An 18662-nucleotide genomic window follows, 5' to 3' on the forward strand; every position below is an offset into this window, starting at 1 on the left:
TCATACATTACGCGATTCTCGGTATACCGCCCGGGTTTAACCCTCCGCCCGTGATATCGCTCGCTCGCGCATTCAGGTCGGTCCCCCCCGAGCAATCGCCGGGCTTTAATCGACGAGACGCTGCTAAAACTCGGTACGTAATTCAAAAGTTTCGTGACACCGATATCTATCTTAACGTTGTAGGCTACTCGGCTCCGTAGATATTTGATTATGCCTATCGAACGAGTCGTGTATCGTTGCCGTTTCGTTTCAACGTCGGTGTCCTTTTTCTTTAGTCGTGACGTTGGACGTCTATACTAATTATTAATTGATATTCGAGCGTTCGGATTAATAACTACATTACGTTTCTCACGCATCGCGCTTTGAAGAAATATAAACGGCTGTGAGGTAGGACGGTCTCTCTTCCCGTTCCAACAGTCGTCACGCAAAAGATAACGCGGACGACGTAAGTCGCAATGGAATGTCCTTTGTGAACCGAGCGGTTCGTTGCCATAAATGCACCGATGTTGGATTAGCTAATATCGTTGCAATTAGGAGAGAAGAGAGAGAATAACCAAGAACGATCGCTCGGTATTTTGCGGGATAAATTAAAAAAAAAAAAAAAATTATTTATATTATAATTAAATAATTATAATAATAATAAAAATTTCTACTCACGAAAGTTAATTTTCATTCACGTTTATAATCTAGTTTACGGATAATTTTTAATCGATCGTTGTCAGTCCGCGGACGGCTGTTAATAAAAATAATTTGTATTCTTCCGCATAATATTTAAGAGATAAATGCAATTAGAGGCAACTCTCCGATTGCACTTATCGTTCATTGTAAGTGGACTCGTGTTATCGCGATATATCCTTGCGAGATAAGATTACAATTGTACATAGTGAGAAATATCGGACATAGTAATAACTTGACTTGGCTCTTCGATGATTCTGAATATTTACGGGCGTTAGCTCTATTTATTCCGAAGTCCGGCACGTTCGCGAACGGATTTCGTCATCCGCGAACATTACGGATCGAACGTTCATTTTAATCGACATGTGGGTGAGATTAGATCTTCACATTCCAGGGTTGACAACGAGTGGCTTTGTAGCTGGCTTCGAATCTTTCTTCTTTTCTGATTCGGACGAAAGTAGAAAGAATTCGTTCAAGAACCGCTTTACGAGTATCAATCGCGTCGTCGTTGTATTATTCAAGAGTACGGCGTGGTAAACGCGTGCTTCTCATCTCGATATGTACGGTATGCTGAAAGTTTTTCCACAACGCGGGACTTTCGCGGGGTGTCGTGACGAGATTAATTGCGTACGGTCGAAAATTGGCGGCGCTCGCACGCGCTCGAACAGCTGCCGCGCTGTTGATCCCGTACGGTAAACTCGGTGCTCTAATTGCGACAATTGACCGTCATTGTTCCCCGGGCACGTATACGTACGTAAGACGAGGAGAATGCACGACTTGTGCCCCCATACCGTGCCCCACACGTTGCGTTATAACACTGAAAACTGACCGCCGCACCGGTGCCTCGTTCTTTGATCGTCTCGACTTTCGAGACCGCGCGCGAATTAGAAGCAGCTCGCGAAAACCCGCGGAAAGTATCAAAACGACCTCGAAATTCCGCGGCTGAATCTTTACTAAATTAAAGTGGCGTGCAATTAATAATCATCGTATAAAAGTATAACTTATTAATTTTGTTACGAAGTGATCGACAGGTTTCGAAAATTTGCAAGGTACGTTTATAATCAACGTGATTACTTGACGAAAATTTTTTTTTTATTACGTACAGTCTATTTATAGCGAGCCTCCCTTGTACACGCGTACACGGATATATCTAATTGCGCAAAAATCACGTAAACGTTTCGCGGGCCGATCGACGCGGCTGTCTAGGTGAGTCAATTCACTATTAATACGCGGCGAAACGTTGCAAAACCCCCGGCCGTCGGGTTTTGATCCGCAATGATTTTCGTAATTAGAAAGCATCGGCGAGCCCCGGCGATTATTGTAACGCGGCGGCCGACCGTTAGATCCCGGATTGGACCTGCCGATGTCGCGACGCAGTAACGATCGGATTGCGCGATTCGGCCAACGTAATGGATTTCGAGAAACCACCGCGCCCTTCGGTCGGCTTCCCGCCGTCTTTAATCACGCTACGACGGCGATCTAATCGCATCGCTCGAGGGAACTTGCAAATTTATTACGATAACGCCGTGCATTGTCTCCGCTAATTACCTTCACCGCGTAAACGCGCTAGTGTCCAGGGTCGCAAGAGTTCCTCGGACAGTGCCGATGATTGTGACGGTCTTCGAGACCAGCGAGAACCTTTGACTCATAAAAAAAAGAAAAAAAAGAAAAAGGGGAGAAAAAAAAATGAAGCGGATCGCCACCGCGATACAAGCTGTCTCTTGTACGTCCTACGAGAAATCTTTCGGCGAATATTTTCAAGACGTTCAGAATGTCGAATACTTGTTGAACAGACGTGCGCATCGTATGCATAATGCGATCTGCGACAAGTCGACCGCGCGGTGAAAACTATTCGCGAAGAGGGGAAAAAAAGAAAGAAAGAAAGGAAAAAAAAAAGAAAAGAAAAAAAAAGGAGTCCAGGAGGCAATCGTTATTCGCACCGCGATCCCAGAACGAGAAATCACTTTCATCGCTCCTCTTTCGCGGGGAAAGATTACGGAGAGAGTACTAAAGGGGACGTGGACCTCAAGGTAACGAGCCGATCGAATTACTCGGGGAGCCGGACGGTGTCTCGAGCCGATTTCCACGATGATCCGATCAGCTGGTTCGCATTTCCCGTTGCTAAATCGGGCAGATACCGAGGCGCACGCAACAGATACTGCAATCTTATCGAAGAGGAGAAAACATTAATTCGCGAAAGAACGTTATTAAACGTGAGGAAAGTGACGAGGAATTTTATTACGCGCCGGATTAGAAGCTTTTCGCGAGCGCTTTATCGCGATCATATCGAGTTTGTGCATCGAAGCCCTCTGTTTGCGGAGTGCTTCGGTTGTATACCTTCGATTCGCTGCGTCTCGTACGGCGGTTTAAACGAAGAAAAGAGGTGACCGGCTTTCAAAATTGTGGGTTAACGGGCGGTAGTCCTCGCGATGCCTTTGAGTCCTTTTTTGGAAATCGGCGGCACGTGCACGTGCAATGCCGTTGATTCGGCTTATTTTTAAACGTAGGCTTAAACCGGTACGTATACATATAAAACGGAATTTTTTTTCACGCGAAAGAGAAAGAAACACGACGCAACTCGTTGCTCTCGGCTCAGCGCGCATATTCCTATTGGCGAAAACAGACGAATCCTGCCATTTTTTTAATCTAAAAAAAAAAAAAAAAAAAATTATACGCAAAAATTTCGATTAAGGTTTTTACTTCCGCGTTTTCTGGTTCGCTCGTGCGAGTAAAATTTTTTTTTTTTTTTTGAACATCCTCGAGATCACGTCGATATTTTTCCCGGCGATCTTTTTTTTTTTTTCTTTCTTTTTCGACGCAACAACACACGACGCAGCGCCGGCGATCCGGTCGGCCGATCCCATGCGAAGGCGCCGCTCCTTGGAGAAAAACGATCCGGCGAGCAGACATCCGACACAGCGGACTTTCTTTCTCTATCCCTCATCGTTCTTTGCGATGCGCAACCCGTTCTCTTTTTCCTTTCCTCCTTCTGCGGTATGAGATATACTTAGGGATACTAATACGTTCGAGGGCAGACGTGTAGCTAACCCGAAACCAGACGCGAGGAAACTATAAACTTCGTTCTGCAGGCGTTAGAAAATATTGTTCCTTAATTCGGACTCTTAAATCGGAGTAAGAGTCAGATTTATCGTCACGCAATTTTAATTATTAAAAAAAAACAAAAAATTTGTCGCGGCGATCTTAACGTTACCTCGAACATAAAATATCGCGTGCCGCAAACAACGAAATCCATCGGCTTTCAGTAATTCTTTTTTTTCCCTTTTTTTTTTCCTTTTTCAAGCCGATGGCAACGCAGTGACAATAACTTATCGCTCTCTCTCGCAGATGCGTTCGTCTTTCAAGGGAATCTACAGTCAATCTCGAACTGGCTCGCGGTAAATTTCGAAGTGACGAGGCACACGGTGGTTGTTCGCGACGCGAATAAAAACGAATTAAAGAGATGTGGGACGCTGGGAGTAAAAACTCGAATATCTCGTGGCTACTCCGCTGGCTTGGGTGCCGCGGCGGCGACGACGAGCGGCGCGGAACGGAGCGGATTGGCGCCATCCCCCTACCGCACGTATTATTCCGCGTGCACTTTTCTTCCGTCGGGCACGCGGGTGCGTCTCGTTACGCAGCGAGCTCCGCTTTATGGAAGCGAGCGGCGCTCGTTGAGTCCGACACGAGATCCTGGCCCGAGATTCAGGCCGACGCATCGCTTCTAATCTAGTTAAATTTGTACCACATCGCGCTATTAATCTTGTAATATTTAACACGTTCGTTTACTAAATGCAGCAATTGCGCGCGTATTATATAATTTAATTAATCGAAATACTTTCGTCCCCGAGCGTATTTATCGCGACGCCTCGAGGTTCATTTAATGGAATGCAAATAATAGAATTTGCTGGCTACTTGAGTGGAAGTGAAGAGATGACGTACGCTCTCGAGTGGGATCTACCTAAAAACGTTACATGAATGAAACCTCGCTGCTGGGGTCCGGCAGACCCCTCTTGACGGTACAAGGGTTAATTGACGATCAAATTGCGGCGAGGTCGCCGCGTATGGTGACGAGGAGGGGTCCCGTTTCGGATGCACGATCAAGACGCATTCGGCGTGTATTTTTAGAACGCAGCTCGCGAATAAATATCTTTTTTTTTTTTTACTGCCTTTGATACAAGCTCTAACGACAGATTTATAAAATTAAATTAAATAATTGTTATACCACAGAAATGAAGAAATAGAATAGAGAGGATTAAAACGTGAAAGAATGTATATATCTAATATTATAAGTTGAATATTAACCCTACGTGTCGCGAGTCTGTAAACGGCGGATATTATACGTTGCGGTATTTATCAATTGGATCAATCAGTGCTTTGCGAACAAGATTACAAATTTCAGCCGACTTCTCACTTCAAAGTCCGCGCCGAGGGGAGTTCTAAGAACAAGCCAAGTCATATTGAATTTAGAGGCGCTTCGAAAGGAATCCGCGCACGGGGGGCCTCCCGAGAGAGAAAGAGAGAGAAAAAAAAAAGGGTCTGAGATTTATTCTCGCGCGCGGTCAGCTGAAAATCCGAAGACATTCCTTCCTCCGCGCGTGTCCAGTTTCTGGAGTAGCCGGTCATCCGGCGTATTCAGGACATCCCGGCGGGTCCGGACGGCATACCGAGACCCCGGCGGGATGACGACGACGGGTGTCGCGTGCACGCGCGCTTATGAAAGCCCCCTATCCGGCCAGTTTCCGATCGGGCACCGATAATAACACGTATTCGCACGGCGCGAACCGGATTTCACGCCCGCAATTACAAACTCGGGGCCTCCCGGTCCGGCCTGGTCACAACATTAAACTCGGGCGCGTATCTGCGGCGCCGCTATATATAGACCTTCCGCGAACGCGTCGTACGCACCGCGGTGTGTGCCGAGCGAGCGAGCGAGAGATCGTTGCATCTCGAGAAAGTTTTCCGCCGTGGAAAAAGGAAACCACCGGCGGCGGTGTCTTTTCGACGATAGAAACGGCCCGCTGGTTTCTTTTTTTTTTTTTACACGGCGCCGAACGGACCACCGCCGACATTCGGCGCAAGATCGCCGCTACGGATTGACCCGCTGCTTTTTTTGCAAACACGCGGATTCTTCCCGTAATCGCGAAAACGAAGAAGCTAGAGAGATTATACTCGTGCCAGGTATGCGGTACTTTCGTGTCGTTAGGCGCGTGTTCTCCGGGCTGGAAAATTGAATAGTAAGAAGGCTGCGTATCGGGGCGAGAAAGAGAGAGAGTATGCGTGCGTCCTTCTGCGTAACGCAATTACGATATCGCATTCCGTGAAACGCGAATAAATCGCGATAAAACGCGCGCGGCAGCGATTTCTTCATTCCTCTCAGCTGCGCGACGTTACGTGTCGTTGGCTTAAAATATAATTCCTTATCGGCGACTGGTGAAAGGTACGGGAGGTACACCGAGCCGCGCGCTTCGGTGCATCGGCGTGCATCGATCTCGCGGATTTAAGTGCTTCCGCGCGCAGGGAAATAATAAGGTCTCTAATTCGGAGCCCTCGGGGTGACGTTCACTCCGATAAGCGAACGAGAACCGGGCATTTTGTCGCGATCATCGGCGATTTCCCGCGCCGAGAGCAAAGGAGTAACGCTGAACGCGCCTATCTCGAGCGCGCGGCGCTTGCGGTAAAATCGCGGACTCGTATACGATCGAATCGCGGAATCACATATCGCGTACGTTTTTCCTCCGTCTTCGAGCTACGTCAGCGTTGATACTTGCGACACCCGCGCGTGTCCTCGGCCGCGTAAGAATGCCGCATCGGAGTCTCGCGTTTGCGTTTAGCGAGGAATTTGCGCGGCGAGAGCGCGGTTCATCGGAAAATCCCCGCGCGCGGATGTGCCTTGCGCTTCGAGGCAGCCGCTAAAAATATAACGGCACGCTTGCGATAATTAATGCCGCGCCGGGCTGAGCAAACAGAGGCCACGCGCCGTTTACGAATCGTCGCGTTTACCCTTTGACTGTCAATTAGCGGATACCGTGTTTCTCGTCGTCGCGCGTACTGGTATGTGGACGTTTCTCGGGGAAGCGGCGCGGGCGTAATAATTTTTGCGCGATCGTAACTTAGTGCCGAGTCCGCGGATTTACTGCGGTGTATACATCGTTTAGGAAGACGTTACACATATCTCTCTGCGCGAATACTCGAGTGGTAAATCCCGCACAAAACTCCGCCGAGCGCACGAAATTATTTCCGAGCGTATAATACATCGGACGAGGGACGCGCGCCGGTATTCTCACGATGAATCTCGCTTATATCCGTGAAAGCATTTAGTTTTCAATGCACTTTTCGAAAGTGTGCCGCCGTATACAAGGAACAAATTCAGCTTATCGCTGCGGAGTCGAGTCCGCCACTTAGCGCAAGTGCTCTCGTCGCGGCTGTAATCGCTATAATCCACGTACGGGCGTGCTCTCGGCGTTTCCCGGGGATACCGTTAGACCCTCGATTTTACTCAGAATTCACGCTAACGCGTTTATAGACGCCCTACGATATGGCATTTCGATGATTCATATAATTCGCGGCCAAACCGGTCCGGAGCGCGCGCAGCAAGGGGACATCGGGTAAAGGGGGGTGGGAGGGGCAAAGGGGGCTCGGGACCCCCCTGGCATCCGCCTAATGTCCGGCTCGGTGTTATTCACTTCCCTCTCGCACGGTTCAAATTCCTCTTTCCAGAGCAAGGAGAATCGAGAGAGAGCCTTTTATCGGCCGTGTGACGCGCGCCGCCACGGCAGCGACCGCGGCCGGTGGCTAGAGTACTTCGGTGAGTCACTCTCAGTGACTGGCTCGTTGTAATTCATTGCGACGATTGAACTCCCTTTCCCCTCGCCCCCTCACCGTGCCCCTCGCGTACGCGCTGAAGCGGCTTTCACACCTAAGAGCAGCTTATGAGCTTATAAAATACCTCGGGGGAAGGAGATAAAAGACGCCAGAGTTATAAAAGGCAGATATATATCCTGATAAATAGGGGACACTTTTTTTTTTTATTTTTTTTATTAAAAGGATACCGCGGTCTTGCCGGAGAATATTTTGCGGATGATTTTATATTGTCAACCCCATCCTCGTTTTTTAATTTTTTATTTCTTTTTTATTTTAACTTGAAATAAATCTAGTTCAACGTGTACTTCGAACGTAGAAAAAGATATTGTTCGATAATTAAAAAAAAAAATATATTGATCGATATCTAATTTGAAAGATAAGGTTTGATCCCTGATAATCCTATTATATTTGTAATTACGGTTATTTTAATTTTTACGTTGAACGGAAGGGAGGGTTATCAGGCCTTCTCTCGCAGCTTATTGTACGGAGTCAATTAGTTATTTAATAGAAAGTACCGAAGTGCGATTAATTTACGTCGTTTCATTATATGATAAGTTAATGAACGTGTGCCACATATTTCTCAATGTAACGATCGTATCGCCGTTTTACTATCGCGCGCACCGTAAGATTATCGCTGAAAATTCGACCAGCGACAGATCACTTTGTAGATATCCCCGAGAATGATTAGAAAACCGATGTCCCGATTCTGTTATACATGTTCACCGATCCGTGATATATTGATACAACGTTTTAATAGCCCGGTTATTAATCGGATTGACGTGCATTCTATACGCCACGGTCGTATTATGCAATTTACATTCGTACTCCAGCCTCCAGCCTTCGTATCATACGCGACCGTTCGCTCTCATCTCGCGCATTCAATCGCATTTACAAGCCGCGCGGAGAGCTTCGCAAGAAACGTTACGTTGCGTAAGACGAAAGTTAACGACGGTAAGAAATGATCGATATATGCAACAAAAATATCCGCAACGAGATCTCTCCTTCGTTCCCCACGCTGCATCACTGACATTGGGGCATCCCAGACGCCTCGTACGATTCCCGAGGAATGTCCAGCGACAAAGATCTCTCTCTCTCTTTCTCTCTCAGCTGTCGCAATAACGTGGCCCTGCCGCGAGACAATGCGCGCGTCTGAATTTCCCATCGCGTTCTATCGCGCGTAGATAACAATCGCATGGGTGCCGCGATTACCGCACCTTCCAATTCCCGTAGGCCCACTCGCGGTGCCGCCAATAGCTGTCGGTTATGCGACGGACGATTAACTCCGCGAGGGCGACAGATAAGAATGCGACTCGCGCCGCGGGCCTGCCCCGCTTATCGCGATATCCCGACCACCTACTCGAGCCGTTGTGAACGCCGGCCTAACGAGCCGCTCCGGCATTTCGATCCCGCGGCCGTCCGTCCGAGAGCTGGCGAGCCAACTCCGCTCTCATCCTCGGCCGCCTCTCGTCGCCAGTATCTACCTGTTGCTCGAGCGGCGAAGGCTGCACTCGGCCTCTACCTAACGGCCGAGACCTACTCGCGGTAGCGCGACGTTCCTCGCGGTCTTTCCCTCGTTCTTTTTTTTTTTTTTTTTTTTTTTTTGTTCTCTCTTCTCGTTTCGCGTATCGCACGGAGAACGGGACACGTTCCAAGGATAGACCCGACGGCGAAGTCGTCCTTATCTTCTTTTATCGCGCGTGTCGTGTGCACCGGGGATGACTCGAACGCGCATCCGACGCCCGATGTGAGTATTTCACGTGCCTTCGTTGCGCCGATAGATCGTACCTGTGCCGCCTTTACGGTAACAGTTAAAACGACGAGGACGCACGATGGTCGCGTTTGTTCGACCTACGTGATCCGCAATTTCCGTGGATTTAACGTTAGTGAGTGGAATCCGCCTAATGCCTCCTCGCCTCGTGGAGCGTGAGATATCGGTATTACTCACGATGTCACGTGAGCGTGACGATACAATTGTTACGGAGAAACAGATTTTCTCGGAGAACGGCCGCTTAGCGCGTTCCGGCTCGAGCGTGTCACGCAATTAACGGAAGTTCGTACGCGCAACGGGAGGACGATCGGCCGATCGCTTCGAGCGATTCGCCGCGAGTGATCGGCGCCGAACCGTTCGGAACGGTTCGATGCGTGATGCATCGGATAGCGGAGCGATAAGACCCGTCGAATATCATCGGTTAACATCAGCGACGTGGCCAAGGGTGAAAGCGAAGCATTCGTAAGTCACTATTGTTCGCACCACGTTTCGTCGTAGAAAAGAAAACCGATCGTTTTCGTTTTACCTAGCTCGGGGTCATAAACCCGAAGAAATCCAGAATTGAATTCTCGCCACTGCAAAACGTGCGCTATTTTCCATCTCAATGGACTCGTTTTCGTTTCTCGTTACTCGTTTCGAATTCCACAGGCGGGGACTGACCGAGGACGTACCGGACCGAGGTCGAAAGCACGGATTTCGTAAAGCCGACCGGGTCTTACGTAACCGTTATCACTGACCACGCTCGTAAAGCATTTCGTATTTTCTGAGAGAAACCTGCGGTCGAGGAGCCCGCGTTTTCTATTCCGATCGTGAGAACCGCGTCGCGCGAATATTTTCAGCGTCGTCACGCGCCTAGATGTTTTATTGGAGCTTAATTTTTCGTTTTCACTGTATTTGTCAAATTCGCTGAGTAACTCCCCGTGTTTTCCCTCGCGTGACTCGTTCCTTGAGATAATTTTACCGGGGAGAGTGCGGCCTCGAGCACCGGTCGCACTGTCGGAAAAACACGTTTATTCAGGTGTCGGATGTAAAAATGTTTTCGGATATCTTCCGCGAGTTTTTACAACTGTTAACTCGACGTGTCGCGCGACGCTACGTAGAAATCACTTATCGAGGATAGACCACCCGATGCACCTGACGGAAGATAATCGATCGTGGGCGACTGTGCAAATGTTTACCGAGCATGCGACTTTTGTAGATCTCCTCGAGTATGTTGACTTAGTAGAAATAACTTTAACGATTTTATCGTTCTTTTTTTTTTTTCTTTTCTTTTATGTTTTTTTTTTCTCAAACGGAGAGCGCAAGTGAAATATTTGTTAAAAAGTACTGCGATAAGTAATTTGATATTCTTGCCGAGTACAAATATTATTATATGTATAAGAAATATTTTCAATCTAATAAATTAAATATTAATTGAAGCCTGTACGGATCAGAGCTGGATGCTATTGATAACATTTAAACATTTTAATTCGGTCGGATATCGATCCTGGAACGACTTTTTTTTTTAAGGCTGGGAAAAAAAAATCATTCAAATTAGCTTTACGCAACGTTGACTCGTCTCGTTTAAATGCAGGTGTGCAGGCAAAATAAATTTCGTGATTTTAATTCGACTCGAGCGAGAGTTTCGATCGCGCCCGTCGATTTGATCGGCCTACCCGATGCTGATCTAAAAGTGCAGCGTTCGCGCGGGCTTTGATTCGCGTTATCTCGGATCAAATTTTAACGGGACAGGACTGTTTGCTCCCTGTCTCATTTGCCGTGCCTCATTATCTCATTGCGCGGCGATATTACACAATCGGGCACAAATCACGCTGTTACGATCTCGGAATGAAGGCGGGAGGGAGTGAATATGGGAATATTATTTTCTCATTCGAGTTCCGAGGTCCGTTTTACATCGATAAACGTACTGGTTTCGATTATAGCTCCGATATATTTTTCTCGAATAAAATATATCCCTGAAAATCTACCTACTTACAGATATTATAATTTCTCTTATTTGACTATTATTAGCTATTCAGGCATTACACCAATTTTTACAGATTAGGATTCTAAATCCAAATTAATTAAACTCGACGCGCAAACATGATTCTTTTTTTTGTTTTAAATAAATATTAGAAAAATCGGCAGTTCTGTGTAATAAATTCTATATTTTAAAACGTAACTATCATTATCGATGATTCAATATTTTTATTCTCGTGACACGCACGTGGGCCGGCATTATTTTCGATATCGTCACCGTTTAACTTTTCGTGCCTTCCTTTTTTTTTTTTTTATCTCAAAACTATGCCCGCTTCCGAGTGCGCCGGAATGTGGGCGTCTTTGGTGCATTAGCGCGTTTCCGGGTATTGCTCTGGGAGCAGATAACAGGTCACAAAAGGAAGACACTCCGGCATTCCGGGGTGCAACGGCTCGCAGCGGCCGCGACACACGCGGTCCTTGCACTTGTCGTCGCGGCTACGTGAGGCACATAAAAGTCGTCGTCGCGGCTTGTTCCTCGGTTTCCTTTCTGGCATTGCTCGCGCGCGATTTTCCGAAAGAAAGAAAGAACCGCACGTTACCGCGCGTGATCGGTTTTCAGAACAGCTCATTCGCCGAGAGCTCGCGAGGCGCGACGCAATTACGGATCCTGCCTTCCCTCCCGAACTTTGGATATCAGCCAGTTAACGGTAGCAGTTTTTTGCTTCCACCGGCATGTTTCTTAAAAACTTTTTTTTTTTTTTTTAAGAAGAGCGTTTGATAACATTATCGGAAAATGTCACTGAGCACGATTATCTAGAGAAACTCCGGATAAATATTATCAAAGTATCTAAGAAAAGATCGCCGCAGGGGAAAAAAATGCAATAATAATACAAAGTTAAAAAAAAAAAGTTAAAGGCATTAGTTAGTATTTTCATACTCGAATGGGACATTAATTAGTACCAATTAATTATTTCATTTCCATATTTCACGCGAGTCGAGAGTCGGCTGGTGGGCTTTCTCCGCGATCGCGGCTGCGATAAATAATGTTAGTTAAATCTTCTTCGATATGGCTAAATGTTCCCTCAAGGAAACAGGAAATCGTTAGAGTTAATTGACCGGAGATGCCGCCGGTGCAGTTGACCCTAATTCGCGGCGAAACGTTCGGCGGGCATCGCCGCGCAAAGGAATTATCGACTCGCCGCGAGTTGTCCTCTCGCAGAATGCCCACATCCCTCATCGGCGATGCTGATTTATGCGGCGAGTCCGGTTGTAGTCTTTCGTCGGACGTGAATGCAAGCGCACGTCCACGCCTATGCGGAATCGTGATTCATAGGAACGCTTTGGTATGCAGGCGTGCCCGCGGCGCCGAAAGCACTTGAAAAATTTTCTCAGTGACCGCTGCCTTCCATCACCGAGGCGCCGTTTCTTTCCCGCCTTTAAGGGTTGTCTTTCCTCCGTCACGCCAGACGTTATATTTTTGGCGCCGCACGACTCGAGAAGAATATCGTTCTAACGCGACTGCGATACATTTCAGGGGGAGAAAAAAAAAAAAAAAAAACGAAAGCCGACGCAGGTTTGAATCTTCGACCGGAGCGGGCGTGGATGATTCAAAGATCAAAGTGCGAGCCCTTAGTTCACGCTCGTAAAGCCCTTAGCTTCTTCACGCCGGAAGGATATAAATAAAACGCTGTTATTTTTCTCCGTGGAAAATTCATTTTGTGTCATTTATGTGTTATGTCAAATGTGTCGCGCGCGTGTTCGTCTCATCTCGTTTTTAAAACAATGTATGGAGAACGATTTCGTAAGATTCTCAAGTTTCAGCAGCGCGTTCCGTGTCAATAAATCTTTCGAAGGTTTCGATCGGACTCCAAGACGTTTCTTCCCTCGCGCATCCCGCGTCGAGAGTCCCTCCGGTAAATTAACGTGAATAAATAATTATAAAAATACAAGATTTAAAAAATGTAAAAAAAATTTTCTTTTACGAAATCGTCGAGACGCGGCGAGCGGTACAAGCGAGATTTAGCGAACGAGGTGGATCTCACGAACGAAAACCCGTGGTTCGTCCTATTATTAGAGAGGTCCCAAGCCGAGTACGTCGAGGTTGAGGCGGCGAGTCGAAGAGGCATCGCGACAGCCGCGATACGAGATTGCGACGGTAAATCCGGAGGGAGAGACGCGGCGAGTTAAGGGCTTCGGGTCGGACCGACCGGATTGCACGCTCTCTCGCCGGTGGCGAACTCCGTGGGTGACCATAGAGAAATCCCAAGCGGCGGTACACCGCGAGCACAGCACGCATAAATGCACGGTCACGCACACCGGTACCGGTACGCGGACGTTGATTTCACGTCTGCCGCCGCGGAAATTGGAAACCGTCGTTCTGCTCGTTTGTTTTGCCGCACAGTCGAAGCGCGGCTTCCACGTGTAACGCGGCACGGCCGGGCGCAAAATCGCGAGATGTATCCGCGAGAAATCCGCTTCTCTGCGCACGGAGTGCTTTCAAACTTTTTTTTTTTTATTTATAAAAATTTTTTTTTTTTTTTAAAGGGAGAGGAGAGAAAATAAGGATTTAATAAGTTTTGTGTCAAAAGTTTAGCTCGCTACCTATCGAGTATTTTTTTTTTTTTTTTTTTAAATAACAGATGTTAAGTCTTGCTAGATGGTGTTCGTTAAACAACAGTTTATATAGATTACTTTGTAGTGCAATAAACGTAGTTTAATTTCCCTCCCGTAGTCTATTTCTTTCCCTTGTATCTTTTTTCTTGCATTTGAAAAGAATCTGGATATTAAAGAAATAAGACTGCGAACCGCGCGTACTGTGTACGGTATAAAATAACCGCATGCATGAGCCTGGCCGAGTACACGCGCGCATATTTGTGTAATTACATCGTGCGTTTCGTTCGTGTACGTGTAATCGGATCGACGCGAGCTGTCCGCCAATCTTTTAGCGCCGATAAACGGGTAGCGAGTTAATTGGAGGCGATCGCATTAACGATAAACGCGGCCAACGGCAGCGGCGATATTTCTTATCGATAATTTTTAATGATTTATGAAATATCGCGGATATATGTCAATAGGAGCATCCTGTTGCCTCTTGCAAACTTATTTGGCTCGATATAAACGAGAATGTACGAGCGCTAATTAATTTCTTATTGTTTCGTTCGGCGCTATATAGAGTATCTCGTATAACGTATAAAAGGTATATACTAATGCCCAATATTGCGATTTTTTTTTTATTAATTGTACGATTTGTACAATTACCTACGACACGGAGTTCGTCTCAAAACGCATTATTAAAAAAAACATTGACTCACCAATTCGATGCGCAGCAGCAGAGTTTTGACGATCCTGTAACATACAAATAAAAAAATTAAATTGTAGAGATATTCGAATTGATATTTACTGGGAAAAAAAATATTTTATACGCGCTTCTAGACAGTTTCTCAAGTCGACAATTAAGAACAAAATTATTTAATGTCCGAATAAAATTTTTGAAGCAATTAAAAAATTCGAAGATTAAATACTTTCTTTTCTATTCATTATTAAATTTTTATTAATTTTTAATTTAAACCAAAAATTGATGCTTACCCTAGGGTTGCTCTGCCGAGGCAAGATGCCTGTCCGAGGCCTCCTCCTCCTCTCAGGATGTCGGCTCCGATCAAATCGAACCATCCTTCCACACGCACAGGACACTCGCGGCAACCGCGACCGAGTGAATTTAATCCCGATAATTAATTTAAAAAAAACTTAACGATAGAAATCATTCGCGTGACACTACCGAACGGTACTCGTGAAAAAGCGACGGACGAACGAATCGGCTGCGGTTCGTTCTTTCATTGATACCGGCGACGAGGGTACGTTGATAAGCCACTGGTCCATTCTCCACTAGCCTGCTACTCGACTTTATTCAAACAAAAGAATAGTTCCGCTTAGATAAAATCCTCTTAATTTTCCTTTCTATTCCGAGCGACAAAGGGGTCCCGACGTTACAAGTAATTAAGTATATTAAGTATTCTACGCGAAGTATTTTCCGAAATGCTCTTCCGCGTGAAGAGGAGTGATCGCGGAGTCTATTAAAATTCATTTCGTGTCAGCCAATGTCTTCGTTTGTTAATTATAATTTCTTTTTAAAACTCCGAATGCGCAGAGCTCCCTTGCTACGTTTTCCACGTGGCTCGGCTGCCTCGCGCTCCGCAAGGTCACGTACACTGATAAACAGATATGGTGTTTTTTGCGGCGACGGCGGCTAGGGTACGTGGCCTAGCGTGGTGTGCGTGGAGTCACATGAAGCGCGGGAGTGAATATGCTGCGGAGCGCCGACCACCTAGGCCTAAGGTGATACCCATCCCCACTCTCCCACCACTTTTTCCCCTACCTCTTCCGCGACCAAACGCTATATCTGTCTCTCTATCCGCAATTTAACGCGCTATCAAAGAATTTGCACTGAATATTACTCCGAATACCATGCCGAATATTTACTTAACTGTATCTCGAATCTAGAACTTATATAATATGTAAATGTGAGCGCTGTCTAACTTCGCGATGCTGGCTTCCGTCCTACTTCGAATCGCTGGAAATAAAAAAAAAATTGATTAGACTTGGATTTAAGATATGTATATATATATGAAAAAATTTTTCTTAGCTCCAAATTATAGTTTCAACAAAGTACCGTTTGAAATAGAACTACATCCGTGACTCGTTGCCGAAAATTATTCAACGTGAAAGAGTTTTTTTTCTTTCTTTTTTTTTTTTTTAAGAAAGAAGCAAGCGAGGTCCGTAATAATAATTATTTCTCCGACGTGACACAATTCGGAGCGAGAGAAATTAATTTTCATTACGTTGCCATGACAATGATAGTTCACGTGAGATCATTTATTAATTATTGCATTCGGTGAATTTATGCCGGAGTCGTTCGGCTCCACGAAAGGCACGGCAATTTCCAGGCGGCATTCTCAGAATCTCTAATGCGCTTGGGAATGATTGATCATTACGCGAAAGAAAGTGTCGACAGCATTTTCACGCGAACCAAGTCATTGTCTTTCTCGCGCGAATTGAAGGTTATTATTAATGTTAATAAGAATAGATTTCATCTGTGTGTTTCTTTCGCTGTCAGACATTCTTTCTCTGCGCTGCCAATTACAACGCTGATTTACGACGAGTTTGAACAAGTTCAAGGAAAAAAAAAAGAAAAAAATTACGCGACAAACCATGTAATAAAATGTTAAGAAACGATATCAAGTTTGTTCGAGGAAGAAAATTAAGCTCGAAATAAATCGGAAAGAAATGCTCGGCAATTAAACAATCTACCAGTATAGATTTATACCTATTATAAAAGCTAATTTATCAAAACTAATTATATTTCATTGATATTTAACATTACCTCTTTGATGTTTTTTAATTAAGAATTATTTGGTTTCAGGCACCAGCACGGATTTAGTGCCGCAATTGCTGGGTATGTTCGACGAGCTGGCGCGCCGCGGCAATGGCTTTCATGAAGGTGATCGTATGGTCCTGTCGTCGTCCTGTAGCGTGCCTGCCGTTCTCCAGAAGCGTTTGAGCATGATACCAGCCGCCCATCGAGGCACCGTACTCAGCCAATTCTGCTCGAAGGGTGACACGTCAAAGTCCGGTCAGAACAAGGTGCAGGAAGGTGAATACGACGAAGTCACAGACGCCGCTAACAGCACCATGGTGGAAACGGTCATGTCAACTCTGGAGGACGACGGAAACGGAGAAATTGTCGGAAAGCCGATGTACGAAAGACGAGAGACCAATGGCCTCACGCCGCTCAGGTATAACAGGCGACGTAGAAACGGCAGCAGACCGCTTTCCGGGAGCTCGATCGCGTCCAGCACGTCCTCCAGCAGTTGCAGCAATCCAGGGAATGCCTGCACGGCCAACCCCTATCTGGCGTCAGTCGAATCTCTCGCCGATACTTGCGCCAGCTCCCAGGGTTCCGCGGACAGCGGAGTCGTGACGGTTTCGGAGGCGAGCTGCCGAGTCCTGAGAGACGACAACGGGCAAAGGAGAGACAGCGCCGAGGAGGACCCGGTGCTGTGCCACAGGCCGCGCTACTGCGATCCGCACTTCAATCCCGTCGAGAAGGTCCTGCTCGAGATCGTCGACACGGAGGCGATATACGTCGAGCATCTGCGCCAAGTGATCCAGGGCTATCTTATATTCTGGAGAGACAATCCGCCATCCTTTGCGCGTCGGTTGCGCCTCGGCGATCTGTTCAGTAATATCGAAGACATTTTTGAGTTTAATAGAGAATTCTTGCGAGAGATACAGAAGTGCGGTCTGGATTCCGTCTGCGTTGCGAACACGTTTATCAAGCGCAATTCGGGATTCAAGGTGTATACCGAGTACTGTACCAATTATCCGAGGACGGTCTCGGTGCTGACCGATTTGATGGGCGAGGAAGAAACCGCGTCCGCCTTTCGCGAACGGCAAGCGATTTTGAGGCACGCGCTGCCTCTCGGGTCTTTTCTTTTGAAGCCCGTTCAGAGGATCCTCAAGTACCATCTGCTCCTGGAGAATTTATCGAAGGAGTACGACGCCGATTGTGATTCGAGAGAGAACGAGGCTGAGGGCAGATGTGCCATCGAGGCTGCGCTTGCCGCGATGACTGGCATTGCGAAACATATCAATGCCATGAAGAGACGGCACGAGCACGCTGTACGTGTTCAAGAAATTCAATCGCTTTTGTACGGTTGGCTGGGACCAGATCTAACTACAAGTGGCGAACTGATCGCGGAAGGTCGATTTAGAATGCGAGGGGCCAAGGCTCCGAGGCACGCCTTCCTCTTCGACCGAATGCTTCTTTTGACAAAAAAGAAGGAGGACGGTCTTCTTGTCTACAAAGCTCATATTATGGTACGATTTTCGTCATGACTTTTTGCTTCTTTTTTTTTTTTTTTTTTACAAATGTAAAAAAATTTCTTTTTTTTGCTTATGTATACGTATGTATATCTTGCTCATTTGAGATATCTTTTTTCTAATCTAATCTGTTTTATTATATTTTCTATGCTTCTAGTGTTCAAATCTAATGCTGATTGAAAGTATTCCGGGAGAACCTTTTAGTTTTCATGTAATACCTTTTGATAATCCTCGGTTGCAGTATACATTGCAAGTAAGTGATTCAGATGTCTTAACTCGTTAAGATATTTCTATTGATTGAACAGCGAGTCTTAAATGTACATTGCACTCTTAACAAATTTAATAATATTTTGTCTTTTTTTTAGGCACGCAATTTAGAACAAAAAAGAGAATGGACGTTACAAATAAAGAGAGTGATACTAGAAAATTATAATGCGGTTATACCATCGCACGCGAGACAGTTAGTACTACAATTGGGTCAGACGCAACAAGAAGGTATGATTTACTGCTTCAATATCTACTT

The 18662-nt window shown here is 46.2% G+C and overlaps 1 protein-coding gene across 2 annotated transcripts in view; it reads left to right on the forward strand.

Annotated features, from left to right (window-relative positions):
- Positions 1–18662, forward strand: part of Gefmeso (Guanine nucleotide exchange factor in mesoderm) — a 35203-nt gene that overhangs the window by 13008 nt on the left and 3533 nt on the right. Inside the window, exons 1-4 of one of the 2 annotated variants that reach the window (XM_070661829.1) lie at positions 9146–9280; positions 16680–18136; positions 18297–18392; positions 18505–18634. In XM_070661829.1, the coding sequence (XP_070517930.1) occupies positions 16715–18136; positions 18297–18392; positions 18505–18634 (1648 nt within the window). In that variant the 5' untranslated portion in view covers positions 9146–9280; positions 16680–16714. Of the gene's footprint in view, positions 1–9145; positions 9281–16679; positions 18137–18296; positions 18393–18504; positions 18635–18662 lie in introns of those variants that run through there. The other variant, XM_070661827.1, reaches the window with a different exon arrangement.

The sequence above is a fragment of the Cardiocondyla obscurior genome, linkage group LG09 (genome assembly GCF_019399895.1).
Source record: "Cardiocondyla obscurior isolate alpha-2009 linkage group LG09, Cobs3.1, whole genome shotgun sequence".
Lineage (NCBI taxonomy): Eukaryota > Metazoa > Arthropoda > Insecta > Hymenoptera > Formicidae > Cardiocondyla > Cardiocondyla obscurior.